This window comes from Rhinolophus ferrumequinum, chromosome 3, assembly GCF_004115265.2.
Source record: "Rhinolophus ferrumequinum isolate MPI-CBG mRhiFer1 chromosome 3, mRhiFer1_v1.p, whole genome shotgun sequence".
Taxonomy (NCBI): Eukaryota; Metazoa; Chordata; class Mammalia; order Chiroptera; family Rhinolophidae; genus Rhinolophus; species Rhinolophus ferrumequinum.
This window is the reverse complement of record NC_046286.1, coordinates 62,645,677-62,660,885: the sequence shown is the minus strand read 5'-3', so window position 1 is coordinate 62,660,885 and position 15,209 is coordinate 62,645,677. Positions and strand designations below refer to the sequence as shown.

Genomic DNA, 15,209 nt, shown 5'->3' with positions numbered 1-15,209 from the left:
GGGGACAGGTGGTGATCAGCAGAAATTTTTGGTGTCCCACACAGAAGTGACATGAATAAAGGAACAGAGGCGGGAAACTTCATGGCATTTTAAGGAAGAGCAAAGAATTGCATTTGGCTAAAGTGTAGGGTCATAAAGCGTTAACAATCAAGACTCTGACACCATTTGTGCAGAGTGGGATGATGGACAGAGCTGCCCTCATTTCTAACTTCCAACTGATGACTCCTTTCTCCTCTCTTTCAATTAGTGGCTACTTAAGCAAAATGATCACGGTGCTGAATGTGGAGGGATAGAAAAGAGGGACCAGGTATAAGGTATTACAGAGGCAGAACGGACAGGACTTGTTATCTGATAGGATATTACACTGACCGCCTATCAGGAACTCTCATAGAAACGTGATACCCAAAGAGGAATTAGGTTCTGCCCTGAAGGAACTTACAGCTCAAGTAAGGGAAGGGAATCAGATGTGTCAACAAATGAGTGGAAACCACGCTATATACTGGGGATGCCAAAAAATGTATACAAGTGGACACTTTGGTCCACATTTCTCAAGCAGTAGTTCACCGTAATCAGAAATGTCTGGACACTGATGGTAACCACTTTGAGCACCTCTTGTAATCGCAGAAGTCACACGTGACTTGTATTCATCTTTTGTTATCGGCGTATATTGCGTATTACAATATTAATAGTTTTTTTCTTTGTTAAAATGTGTTTACATTTTTTCCGGCACCCTCTGTATTTCCTTAGAAGTCAATACAGGGTCCAGAAATGCAGGACATCAAAGTGAGCCCTGAGCACACACCCTGAGACCTCTTATTGTTTCCTCATCTCTCGTTTCTGGCTTCTAACACTTGACTTCACTCACTGCTGATCCTTTCATTAATTTCACCCCCAGAACAGTGTCAATGTTTTACTCATATTTCAATATATTAAAAAAATAACTGAATAACCCAATGAGTGTATTTTGTGTCCCCGTAAAATTAGTGCGTGCTTTTTTGCCTTTGTGCTGTTTCCTGTAGCCTCGATCACATGGCTGATCTCATCATGCTCTGAGATTGACTCAGTCCCATGTCTAAAGCCTCCTATTGAACCTCAAGAACATGTCTGGCTGAAGAACATTTTGTTGGGTATTTATTTGTACATCTGTTCATTTAGGACTAGTTTATACAGATCGATGTTTTATGTCCCATCTCTTTCTGGAAATAGTTGAAAATGTTTGCATAAATATGATTAGGCCAAAAGACTAAATTAAGCAGGTGATGTAGCTTTAAGGCCCAGGGTTCTGATCTAAGGTCAGAGACAGGCGTGTTGTTTTCAGCGGCCCAAGGAAGTGGGGTAGAAATAAAGCCGCTGTCTGGCGCTGTCCTTGGTCCTGCCCCTGCCCTCCCTCCTGCCCCTGTCCTTGCAGCCTCCTCAGCCCTGCCTGTGCTCTGCTGGGTGCCTTGCTGTTGCATGTCACCAACAGCCCTGCTGACTTCTGACTTCTTGACTTGTCACCAGTGCACCCACTACCTATCCCTGACCTGGGTTTCTGAGGTTGCATTTTACCTCACCTCACCCATTCCAGAAGATTCTTGCTCAGCGGCCTCAGGTTGAATTCTTTAGAATAGACTGGAGATCTGGGAAAAAAGTCTTTGTAAATGTTTTTCTTTTAATTCATCTGAGTGTTGCTTCCTGCAGAGGTAATTTCTGTGAGCTGATTACTACATAAAACTTATTTTCTTTTATTATTAGTTCAGAATTTGTTCTACATTAGCTTAGAGTGACCCTTAATATTTCTCGTAATGTGCGGGACAGGCCTTATCTCTCGTTTCCTGGTGGTAGCAGAAATCTTGTAATGTTACATTTCTGCCAACCCACAGTGATAATTGAGCTTGATTTAGTGTGTTTAACGCCTAAGGCTCTTAAAGAGACTTTTAATCCTCTTGTTCATTTAAGACAGATTAACTTCTCCTATTTTTCTACAAAAGCATGATCCTCTTTCTAATGTGTTCAGCTTTTAGTTTCTTAGTTGCAGCTATATGTATCTTGTTTTAAGTAGACTTGATATATATAAAAGCCTAAATTTACTTTCATCATTCAAAATACCTTTTCATAACTAAACCAAAAAGCAGGAAGAAGTTGTGTTGATACAATTATTTTAAAATTATGATTGAATATTGACCCAAACTGTAATGAATATGGAAAATGAACATAACTTGATTTATTGAGGTGGTAGGAAATTGATGATAATCCAATTTTAAAAATGTTCATAAATAACTAGATGAGTGGTTAAATAAATAATAATTTCAAAAATATGAGCCCAATTACAAAATTCAATTTCCACACTCTTTTTCAGGAATTTATCTTTTACAAAATGTGAGATGTATCTGTAAATGTCATAAAGTGTATGAGTTGGGCCCCAAAATCCGACAACTGATACGGAGGCAAGCCAATTGTGGCCTAAATTGGAACGCCCTTGTTCTGTGTTAGTGGATTGATAAACTGGGTGGTTAATATTGACATTCTATTGGTGTTACTTATGTATCTTTGGCTCTTAGCCAGAGATTTTGATTAATGGTCAATTAGCTTTATAATTGGTGGTAAGAGCAAGTTTTAAGCTTTAATACACATTTCTTGGGTGTAAAAAAGTCTATATTCTTTTAAAGATTTAATATAGATCAATAGATAAAGCATTTTTTATTAAAACTTTTTAGATAAAATGTTATAAAAAGACAACATGTAGTTTCAAGTGTACATTTCTATAATATATCATCTGTATACAGCATTGTGTATTCACCACCCAAAATCAGATCTCCTTCAGTCACCATATATTTGATCTCTATTCTCCTCTTCTATCTTTTCCCTACCTCCATTTAAATAATGATCATGTATTGTTTTTTTTATAAGAAAATATTTTGGTTAAATATATATTAATTTTTAGAAATCACAGCTTTGGAATATATAGTGTTTTACGCTTTACAAATAACTTTTAAAAAGATTTGCATAAACAGTATTTGGTCTCTGTTCTAGTTATCTACTGCTACAAAATGAGTCATTCCCCAAAACTTAAGTTTCTTAAAATAAGAACAATTGATCATTTTATTATCTCTCTCAGTTTCTGGGGTTCCATGTTTGGAATGGGCTTTGCTGGGCAGTCCTGGCGTAGATTCTGTCACGCAGTTGTAGTCAGCTGACGGCTAGAGCAGCTGGGGTTGGCCAGGCATCTCTCTCTCCATATTGATTTAGGGCCTTTTCATGTGGTCTCTCTGCAAAGGCTAGTTTGGACTTTCTCACAGCATGATGGCTGAAGTTTTCAAGGGTGATTGTACCAATGAACAAAATAGAAGCCGCATCACCTTTTATAGCTCAGGCTTGGGTGTCAAATAGAGTCACTTCTACATACTCTATTAGTCAGCAGTCACCAGCCCATCAAAACTCAAGGGGAAGGTAACAAGACAGGATACGCAATTTGTGGGGCCCAGTGCATAATGCAAATGCAGGGGCCCTTGTTCCAAACTTATGAAGAATTTAGGCCAAGTATACCAGAGTGTTCACCAAGTGCTCTTCTCTGTGTGGCGTCTGGTGTCACTGTGTAGGCTGTACCCCATTAAGCCATCCCTGGTGAGGGAGCACCAACCTCGTCTCTGGAAGGGAGGAGGGTCAAGGCCACATTGTACAAAAGCATGTGAAGGGGAAGTGAATGGTGAGAACATCTTTGGAAAATAAAGTCTGCCACAGTCTACGACTCACCTTTACTAAATTAGGTGGCTCACATTTTCACCACCCAGAACTGAAGTTAGCCTTTAAGTACCCAGGAGGAACTACTGGCTCTGCAGCAGCCAGGCTGCCGTCACCACAATAGGGATGTGTTTTAAAAGTCTCTGTGAAGAGATACATTTTTTGAGAGATTGCCTCTAAATAGAGTATAGCAAATACCTGTTTTGGATCTGATATGGATGGAATTGTGTGCCCCCAAATTAATAGGTTGAAGCACTAACCCCCAGTGTGACTGTATTTGGTGACAAGGCTTTCAGGAGGTAATTAAGGTTAATGGAAGCCATCAAAGTGGGGCTCTAGTCTGAGGTGTCCTTATAAGAAGAGGAAGAGACACCAGGAGTGCTCACACATAGGGGAAGGCCACGGAGAGAGACCTCAGGAGAAACCAACCTGCTGACACCTTGACCTTGGACTTCCAGGCTCCAGAGCTGTGAGAAAATGAATTTCTGTGGTTAAAGCCTATGGCATCTGTTATAGCAGCCCTAGGAAGCTAATACCCTATCTAAGACTTATACATATTTACTTTACTTGTCCTTTTCAGTATGTTGTTTTATTACTCATCCTTAATCCATTGGATATCCTAGGTTCTCTGTCAACTTCCAAGGAAAGCCAGACCTAACAGCAAATGCCATGTTTTAACTAATGTCCCTTTATTAATAATATTTGGATGAATAAAGGCTTTATTAGTCATTTTTTCTAGAGTGTTGCTTATGTTTAGTAAAGGTTCATGGCTACCGTAATACCGAAGTTCATTCATGGATTCGTATATAAAGTAATATTACTTTGAATCACTGGGGTCGATTATCGGCGAACATGACCATGAACAATTTGTCTCATCTGTTCTGTATATGCCACTCCTCCCTTCAAGGGCTGGAATTGATTTCACCTCCCCTTGAATCTGGGCTGGCATTGTGATTTGCTTTAACCAACAGAATACAGTGGAAGTGATGCTGGTGAATCCCAGCCCTAGGCCTTGAAAGGTGTTGCAGCTTTCCTTTTTGCCCTCGTAAGAGCCAGCCGGCATGTAATGAAATCTCCCTATCCTGCTGGAGAGCCCCCTGGAAGGGGAAAAGGCTGGGGAGCGGGGGAGCTGCAAGCGTGAGGATGTGGAGTGCCTGAAGGAGTTTCAGAAGGTGGGAGAAGGATGTGGCCAGGGAATGGGAGGGTGCCAAAACAACCTGCACCCACCGGGCCTGGTAGTGTGGCTGAGAAGGAACCAGGGAATGAAGCACAGGGGTTTCATGAGGGTGGTTTTAATTGGCCTTGAAGGCTTATTGACCTGCCCTGTGTTTGACACTTAGTGAGGTTGGAGCTGTCGGTGTTGGCTGATGTAAGGACTGGCAGGACGACGTCCATAATTGCCTCAGATGGTTCTGGCCCTTGGATCTCTGGCACAGGACACTTTCCCTAGGCATTGGCTTGGGGAATTAGCTCCTGAACACATACTGCCTTGCCCAAGATGCTCCATAGTGATAGCTATTTCAGACACTGTGTGGGTTGCATTGTGTCCCCCACCACAATTCATGTGTTGAAGTCCTAACTCTTAGTACCTCAGAATGTGACGTTAATTGAAAATAGGATCATTGCCAATGAGGTGTAGGGTGGGCCCCTAATCCAATATGGCCGGTGTTCTTATAAAGGGGAAATTTGAATGTAGCACACAGCGATAACACAATGTGAAGATGAAGACAGAGATCACAGTCACGCAGAAGCCAAGGAACACCAAAGATTGCCAGCAAACCACTAGGAGCTAGGAGAGAGGCACGACCCATGTGGCCCCTTATAGCCCTCAGAACAAACCCACACTGTTGGATACCTGATTTCAGCTGTCTGGTCTCCAGAACTGTGAGACAATACATTTCTGTTGTTGAAGTCACACAGTTTGTAGTTCTTTGTTACAGCAGTCCTAGCAAACTAATATAAATGTTGAGGCCACTTCCCCCGTTTCTTGTCATCGTGGCAGTTCTTGGTGAGTGAACACAGGGATAAACTTGTCCCCGTGATGAGGAAGCTACTAGATGGCCTCATATCTTAATCCAGCTAAAATTCTCTTCTCCTCAAAATGTTCTATGAAAGGTGACTTATTGTATATTTCAGGCACAAGGAAAAAGATAATTTTTGATAGGAGGACCCCTCTGAAATTACACCAAACAGGTTGTTGCTTCCACCTTTTTTGAGACCCTTCCACCCAAGAATACGTCTTCAGTTATTCCCGAGTTTATCGAGAGTTAACACTTAGTTTTTTTCTAGAAACCCGATTTAACCTAACTGTATTAGGATTGGCACTTGATTATTCTGATATGACCATTTGCATGATTTTTAGTACTGTAATTGTTGAAAGCTGATATTAGAACCTTAAAGTTGGCATACCTTATTCAGAGATGTTTAGTGCCTTATAATAACAATAATATTGAGTGCATTATGCAGTAACAGTGGAAATTACATTTGCAAAAATAGAACATTCTGAAATGCAAGAAATAGAAAAGGCACACTGGAAGAGAAAACCATGTTTTATTCACAGCACTTTGGCTGTTTGTGCTCTCAGGCCAGAAGACAGGGAAGAACTCATGTGTCCCTCAGTGCCACGCCACACCTGGGTTGCATGAGTTAGATCAACCTATGAATTCTGATTGGAGTGGAGAATTTTCAGTTACTGGAGTCAAAAGACGGAGGGGGTGTTGTCATTTTTTGAATTCACTTTTTGCTCTTTAGAATGGGTTAGCGTTTTGTAATTGAAAATTGGATTTCCAAAGAAAGCATATATTTGTTATGATGTAGCCTAATAATTTGGTTATTTTTTCAGTTGCTCATAACTTCTGATTAACACCTTATTAAAAAAAATATGTATATTCCTCCATACTTCACCATTATAGTCTGTAGGTCAATTTTAGGCTGATTATATTACCCTGTCCCTTTGATACTTTGATTTATTGATTGTTTTCAACATATGCAAATTCACAGAAAACGATGGGAAAGCAAAATACATCTATAAGGAACATAGTAATTCTTGACTATGTGAATTGACACGACAAATGTTGATTTTGAGTTTTGGATATTTTCTGTACCAACTAGAAAATTTTGTAGTTTTGATTAAATTTTTCTTTTGGTAGCTTAATTACCCTAATTCAGAGATATTCTGTTTAAAACTTCAAAGATTAAACAAAGCCTAGGAAGTGCCAGGGCAGCAGAGATGAAAAAAAGAGTGAATTAATTCTATTGTGTCCAATTCACAAGAATTATTTTAGCCTTGTGTGTGTTCATGTGGAACCTGCCTTTGCTCAGTTCCTTTCAGAAAAGATTTTTTTTAAAAAAACTCTTTCTCTTTGATTTTGGAACTGTTGGACCAATAGACATCTAGCCTTTTCTAAGGCCTCTTGGTATTCTTGGGGTTTTTACCATCATCACTCTGGGCCTGGTGGACCAGGAAGTACTATCCAAGGCAAGAGAGTGAAAGCATCTCCTGCAAGGTCTCAGGATGCTAGGCAAAGACCATTTGCTTGGAGAAATTATGTCTACATTCTATGTTTATTCTCCTCCACCCAACTCTGAAATCACACAGGGAATGTTACTGTTGCACTGAGGACTTCATGTCTCAGCCGCACCTGAGAAACTTACAGACAGACCTGCGCTGAGAGAGAAGAGAGGCTGGGGCAGGGTTGGTCTTGGTCCTTGTCCATCATTCTAAACAGGCAAAGATACGTCATTTTCATGGGCAGGATATTGGTGACTTCAGTTGGCAGCTTCCTGAAGAACTGTTGAGGGTTGTGCTGTCACTTCTTGGGACAATAGCCTTTGCAGTGATTGCAATGATTCTCTCCATCTTCATTATTCCGGTTTGTGTCTGAGTGCTGTCAGCTTTCCTCTGTGTGGTCTAATTATCCCCTTCCATGTCCCCTCCATTTCTTGGCAGCAGAAGGTCACCTTTACCTAATAAATCCTTGTCTGCCGGTAAGGCTGTTTTACTGAGATTATGCATGAAGAAAGTAATTCTTTAAGTCGGAAAGTGCTCTGCAAATGTATAATGGTGATGCTGGTAAGAATACTGCTACTCACTCACTCTTATTCACTCTCCAATAGCATCTTATTTCCCAAACCGAAAGGCCAGGGACTCTTGAGTTACCGTTTTTTTCCTTTCATGGTTTATGGGGAGTCAACATCGTGTAATGGTAAAGAGCATGGGCCAGGTAGGCAGACTCAGTTCATACGTCACCATTGCCTCTGCAACTGTGCGACTGAGGGTGAGTTACTCTGAGTCTGGTTTCCTAAACTCTACCTGGGGAAACTAAGAGAATGGTTGAGAGGAGTAAATGGATATTGCAAGTGCCAGGTACATATAAGCACTCGGTAAGTAATTAGCTTTGATTGCTTTCTGGGAAAATTTGAGGTTTTATTATTCTAATGGATTTGTGCAAAGCCAGCAAAAAGGAGCTGATTCTCATAACTTTTACTGCAAAATCTCTCCCATACTGCTCTTCTTCCTATACTCCATCTCACCTGGAATCTGACTTGTATTCATTAAATGAACAAAAAATGGTATTTTGGGTTTTTTTGGTTTTGTTTTGTTTTAGAATGCTGGACTGGTATATACATTTTAAAGAAATCATGGAATAATAATTTTTTTACAAGTCTAATATTCAGATACCTGAGAACTCTTTCCCTGACTTCCAGTCCTGACGGGAGGGAGGTAAGTTTTGTGAGGCAGTCCCTGCAGGCAGTGGCCCTCTGTCCGTTTCTCCCTGCAGGCCACCATTCTGTCAGGACATGGCTGGGTTCCTCCGAGCAGTGTATAGGTTGCTGGGAGAGGCTGTGGGCGCAGAGCTCCATGATACACACACTCCAGCATCTCCTGGGGCATCTGTTCCCCTTGGGCAGAAACTAAGAGGGTCCATTATGATTTCTGACTGGCATTTTATTATTTGTATATTAATATGTGGTGTGGAGTGAGGTTAGAAATTCCTAAGTGGCCATTTGAAAAAGACCTCTCAATCTAAAATTTGAAAAATTAAAAAAAAAATAATTTGAAAAATCCTGCTTTCTTAGGAGGTAGTTAGTTATACAGTGATACTCTTGATATCAAGATGGCATTTTAAACTATGTTTATTGAATCTGCTCATCTCCTTTCATCATTGTGTTACAGATTGATGTTCTCAAAGCAGATCTGGAGAGCGCAGAATGGAAAGTTTTGGAAAATCTTATTCTAGAAGATGTCCTGGAACAGATTGGACAGCTCGTCTTTGAGATCCATCTCCACTGGCCCGGGTTCGAGGTCAGTGGCAGCGACAGCAGTGTTGTGCGGTTTTGGTACAGCCTCCTCAAAGAGTTAGAACTAAAGGATTTCAGACTTTTTCACAGTTACAAAGATTTATCTAAACCTCAACTGTTCCTGAAGAAAGACATTTTCAATGCAAGTAGCTGTTATACTCTGAGCTGGGTGAATACAAGATGGAGCTAGGTTGCAGGACCTCATTAAGAACTCAAGGAAATATTTGCAGAATGGAATATGTCCATGATTCGAATTATGGGTTTCCTTGTCCAGCCTCCCACTAGCCTGTTACGTGCTTGAGGTGGGGATTGTTATTGTCTTTGTAGTGCGTGTAGCCTGGTGCCTGCCACATGGTAGGGGCACAGTTAACACTTGTTGAGGGGACGGACACAGGAGTGCTACAGGGGTCAGCCTCTGTGTGCCCAGACCCAGGCTCTTTGCTTCTTAGCCTCTGACAGAGTGGGGATGCTTGTCCTCCTCCTTCACTTTACCTTGGAAGATCATCCTCCACTTACCTCAGTTTTCCCTAAAATTTATTGTGTATCTATAACCCATGAATTCACCAACATGGAAAAGTAATTACATAAATTTTCCATTTTTACTGGGTTGTTGAGATTCTTGTTTTTTGTAGCCTACTGTTTAAAATAGGACCTCTCATTCGACTTGAACTCACCTCTTGCGCAGTTTTCCTGTTCCCCTTGTCAATGACGTTCTTTATATTTTGCATATTTCAATCATTCCTTCTCAGCCTTTGCTGAGGCCATGCCATGGTTTTACAAAAACCACTGATTCTAGTATCTGGGAACTCAGACACACCAAATTCTGTCATTGAATTTAAAGACTAGACTATCAAGAACTGGAGCTAAGCATGCTTTTCATATGCAGCCTTAAATCTCCTCTTTTCCTCTGAAACTAAGCACAAAAAAGAATTTAGGTGTCTTTACCATTGACTCTTCTGACTTCCAACTTGATTTCTTAACCACAAACTTGCCGATGTTGTCAAATCTTTTTTTAAAAAAACATACATTATCTCAAAGATTAAGTGAGTTTTTCTTTATTGCCAGTTGGCATTTGTTAGAAGCCTGTGTCTTGAGGGCCAGAGTTTGTCTTTTTCCTGGGATATAGTTACACGTGTTTCAGTAGTACTCATCCTTTTCACTTTTTAAAAAAATTAAGCAGAAAATGCAGGTTCTCAATAGTTCAAATGATCTCTATCATTTCTATTTATCAGATTAGACATCTACCCCTACAAATGGTTTTCAAATATCCTATTTTAAATAAATTAATTAAATAGTATAGCAATAAACCAAATTATTACCTTATTATAAGTTAGGTGTATTTTCTTATACTTTTTAAATCTTGAGAGAGCAGGAAAACATGCATACATGTTTGTTCAAGAAATCTGGGGAGGGAATAGAATACTGATTACACTAAGCTTTATTCCTTTTCTCCATTTTTTATCTACTTCTACCCCAGATATTCCCTGGGTTGGCTTTTTGTTTCTTGCAATGCTTTGAAAATACCATTCTTCAAGTGAGAAATCAAAATATATTAGAGTTAGATGATCTCACTAACTTGGGTTCAAAAGAAACAAGACATTCTAAATTAGTAGTGATTTTTTAAAATACAAATGAGGTTTTTATTTTAAAACACATTGTACACTAATAAAAGTCATTGAGGTGGGAGGACCAGCTTGAATAAGTGTAATTTGAAATAGCAGTTTGGTTGCTTTTAATGTCCATCATTATTTCAAAAGGGCCCATAAAACTCTAAAGTGATATTGTTAGTTTGTATAGCCTTTCATCCAGTTCCTGTTTGGATTATGTCACAGATGCTTTCTCTTTTATTTTTTAATAAACATTTTATACAGTGAAGTATATATAGTAAACCTTTTTGTATGTTAAACCTTTTAATTTTAAACCTTCTTACACACTAAAGTATGAAGTGTACTGATTTTAAGTGTCCAGTCTGATCAGGTTTTAGGTGTGTACACACCCATATCAAGATTTTTAATTCATGGGATTGAAGATTTATGGTGTTACTGAAAGCCCTCTTTGCACATGGCAAGTTATCATTTATTCCAGATTGGTGCTACAGAACACTGACTTCATCACACTAAATATATCTGAAGCAAGAATGGGTATACTGTTAAGAAAAAAGACAAGACAAACTCAAAATAAACCACAAACACACCCACCCACATCCACCTACTAGGCAGCCTGTTCAATGGTTATTTACTTATTTTATGCTTATTTCTAAGACTGTCCTTCATTCCCTCATGGAGAGTTTGAAATGTATGATGCCTTTTCTGACTGTTGCTATGGTTTCCTTGCCTCTAGAATTTATTACGCTTATTGTATTGACCAGGGTTTCTTAAACTCAGTGTTACTACCACTTCAGGCTGGATTATTCTTTGTTGGGGGAGGGAGGGCTGTTCTGTACATAGTAGGATGTTTAGCAGCATTCCTGGTCCTTCCTATCGGGAGCCCCTTCCCTTCTCCTGCCTCAGTTGTGACAACCAGATTTGTCTCCAGAGAGTGTCAAATGTCCCCTCGGGGGCAGAATCATCCACTGTGGAGAACTCCTGGTGTAGGCCATGAGAAAGGGTCTAGGTTACCACAGCACTGGTGTTTGGGGAGATCCTGCTGGTGAAGCACCAGCAAAACAACCGCCATCACCAAAACTACTACAAAAGCAACACAAACAAAATGAAGAGCTACTATTTATTGTAGCTATTACTATATGCCCAGCAGTATGCACCAGCAGTGTACATATATCATTCCTAATTCTCCCAACAACTTACAAGGAACTGTAATTTTCCCGATTACATATATAGGTAAGGAAACTCTGAGAGGTTAGTTTATTCAGATCATCCAACTGGTAGATGGTGGGGCAGGAATCCACACGTCCGTCTATCAGATTCCACAGCCCCTGTTGGTTCCTCCACAATGCTGCCTCAATAGCCTCTAACAAATATAAGATTCTACTTCCAAAGGATTTTTGCCTCCCTGTTAGTAAGTGGGGGGAAAAACTACAAATATACCAAGACCAGACCTGCAAATCTGTTAGAGTTGGGATCGTTGTTGCAGCACGCAGGTTAAATTTAGAATTTACTTAATTAAACTCTGCCTGCCAAATGGAAGCTTACTGAAAAAATATGGGAACCAACAACTTCTCTATCAATATATTCAGGTTGCCAAAAAAGCTCTTGCAAGGCCTTGGAAGTAACTCTTGGGCCTGGCTCATCCCAATACTTGGCATTTCCTCCTGCGTTTCAGAAAGGGCAAGGTCACTTGGAAGTGCGGTGTGAGTTCTCTTTGCTTTAAACTAGTTTTTGACCCTTGATAAATGAGCTCAGATGCGAATATCTGTGGCAAACATCTCTTAATTAACTGTTACCAGAGCAATGCTCATAAATGAATCTGAAAATACAACTTTAATAGTGCTCTTATCAAATAATAAAGAAAAAAAACCTGTTTTTGTTTTTTTTTAGGTGAAAAACATGAGGATATAAGAGATTCAGAGGTCACCTTTTAGCACAAACTTGGTGTCATAATTTGGGATGAAAGTCAAAGAAAAACAATTTTCCCTTTCCCTGTTTCTTAGAGTGATTGTATTTGATGCAATTATAATAGGTTAGCATATAAATATTTGTAGCTATTTGACATGTTGAAATGAAGAGAGCCAGGGAGAACTAAACAAACTTCCGCTAGAATTGACTGAAAGTCCATTAATATTTATATCAGGGTAAAACAAATTCATGAATTTACAGTGTTCAGTCCAGATCAGCTATTCACGTAAGCATTTCTGCCTTGGCTGTAAGAGTTCAGTATATAGTAAATACAGTACTAGATTTGCATTTCCTAAGTATTACATGTTTGGATTTTGTGAAGCTTGAATTTATACCAGGAAGTCAGCCTCATCATCATATTTCACCAGATTAAAATGAAGGCCTTATTTAAAAAGATTATTATACTTGACAATACAACAGTACCTCCAAGCTCCATTAATATAATTGTTTTCTTCTGGAGATAAATTTATGTTTGCCTTTTAAGCAATAACATAATTCTTTTGTACTAGCCAATTGCTGATTCTTTGTGAATTCATAATACATTTAACCTTATTGTAAAATATCTTCCTTTTTCTTACATTGAAAGAGGTATTTGAACTTTACTTATCACATGAAATCATATTCCAAAAATTCAGTATATTCTTAAACTGCCTTAATTTAGAAATTATTGAAATTTTAAAAATAGTGTTATTGTATTTCTGTCCTTAAGAAAAATAAATCAGGCAAGCGTAATGTTGTCACACTTTATGTTTAGCACTATATAGAAAAGTGCTAGTTCTCAACACTCATTAAAACCAATGCTTTGTAAAACTAGCAATTTCGCATTCTCATGTAAAATATTTTGTTTTTCTTAGTTATTGGATGTGTGCAATAAGATTGTCTGAAACAATAAGGGATTTTTTTCGCTGTCAAATTTGAATTCTAATCTAGATTATTTCAATAGAGTAGCTCAGTATACACAGGACAGATATGCAATCAATATTTACCAGTGAGCTATAGAGTTGGTAAATGGCTGTGGTCCCGAGTCATTCTCCTCCACTGTAGTCCCTCCTACAGGACCCCCAGACCTCCCCAAGATCTAGCAATTAATAAACAGCACACTAGGCAGCTTCCAGGATGCTACCCTAGAACAGTGGTTAGCTTCTATTCTAACTGCTGTGTGTCCTGTGTTACTGATGATGGGATATTTTGATATCACCCCCGGGTGGGTATATACAGAGAGTATACACATTTAAGAAAGGAAAAAAATGTATTAAAATTGTAATACTCAATATATACAGATAACAAAAGATGAATACAAGTCACGTGTATACATGTTTTTGGCTAGCCCGGTATAATGAGCAAAGGTTCAAGTGGGTTCTGTAACATTCATGAAACCACAATTATGTCAATAAAAACAAGCTATTAATTATTTGTACAAGACAATATTATTCCTCAAGGATGGATGTCAGATCAAACATTGTTTCCTCAGGGAACCCTCCCCCGCCCTACACACACACCATTTTAGGCCCCCAGTTGTGTCCCTTTGATGCCCTCTAGTCTCCCTGTCTTCACACACCTTGTGCTTTAATGTATCTGCTTATCTAACAACAGTCTTTCCCTGCAGACTGTAAGCTCCATGAAGGTTAAACCCTAGTGTCTGCTAGGTAAAAGGTGCTCAATAAATACTTGTTGAATATAAATAAAGGAAGCTATTTCACATAGGATTTTTCAGTGAAATTATTTCATCGGCGTTTGTTATCGAAATTTTTTTTCTGGCATTAAAAATACCTTTGGAATTTAGATTTACTACTGTCTCTCATTTTGGTTAATTTAAATGTAGACACAATTTATTCTTTTTTTAAAAAAGATTTTTATTAAAAATACAGCTAACATACAATATTATATTAGTTTCAGGGGTTAGATAACCATAGTTATCCAACATTTATAAACCTAAAGAAGTGATCACTATGATAAGTCCAGCAACCATCTAACACGGTACTATGCTGTCATCATAATATTATTGACTGTACTCTCCATGCTGTACATTACATTCCCATGACTAATTTGTTTTATACTTAAAAATTTGGACCTCTTATTCCCTTTCCCCTTTCCCCCTTTTCAAAATTTATCAATTACAATTGACATTCAATATTATTTTATATTAATTTCAGATGTACAGCAGAGTAGTTAGACATTTATATAATTTAAGAAGTGATCCCCCTGACTAGTCTAGTACCCACCTGACACTATGCGTAGTTATTACCATATCATTGACTATATTCCCTATGCTTTACTTTACATCCCCATGACTATTTTTAAACTACCAGTTTGTACTTCTTAATCCCTTCTCTTTTTCACCCTGCCCCAACCCCCTCCCATCTATCACCCCAACAAATCTAGTACCCATCTGACACCATACATAGTTATTACAATATTATTGACTATATTCCTTATGCTATACCCTACATCCCCATGATTACTGTGTAACAACCAATTAGTACTTTTTAATCCCTTCCCCCGCCTTTTAATCACTCCCAACTCCCTGCTATCTGGCAACCATCAATATGTTCTCTGTATGTGTGAATTTATTTCTGTTTTGTTTATTTTGTTATTTAGAATCCACATATAAGCGAA

At 38.8% G+C, this 15,209-nt stretch overlaps 1 protein-coding gene across 4 annotated transcripts in view; it reads left to right on the top strand.

The window, feature by feature from the left end:
• METTL24 (methyltransferase like 24) overlaps positions 1–14,206 on the top strand; it is a 101,955-nt gene extending 87,749 nt beyond the window's left edge. For 2 of the 4 annotated variants that reach the window (XM_033097226.1, XM_033097218.1), the window contains exon 5: positions 8,897–12,479. In XM_033097226.1, coding sequence (XP_032953117.1) covers positions 8,897–9,211 — 315 coding nt within the window. In that variant the 3' untranslated portion in view covers positions 9,212–12,479. Of the gene's footprint in view, positions 1–8,896; positions 12,480–12,515 lie in introns of those variants that run through there. The other 2 variants (XM_033097210.1, XM_033097202.1) reach the window with 2 other exon arrangements.
• Positions 14,207–15,209: the final 1,003 nt, after the last annotated feature.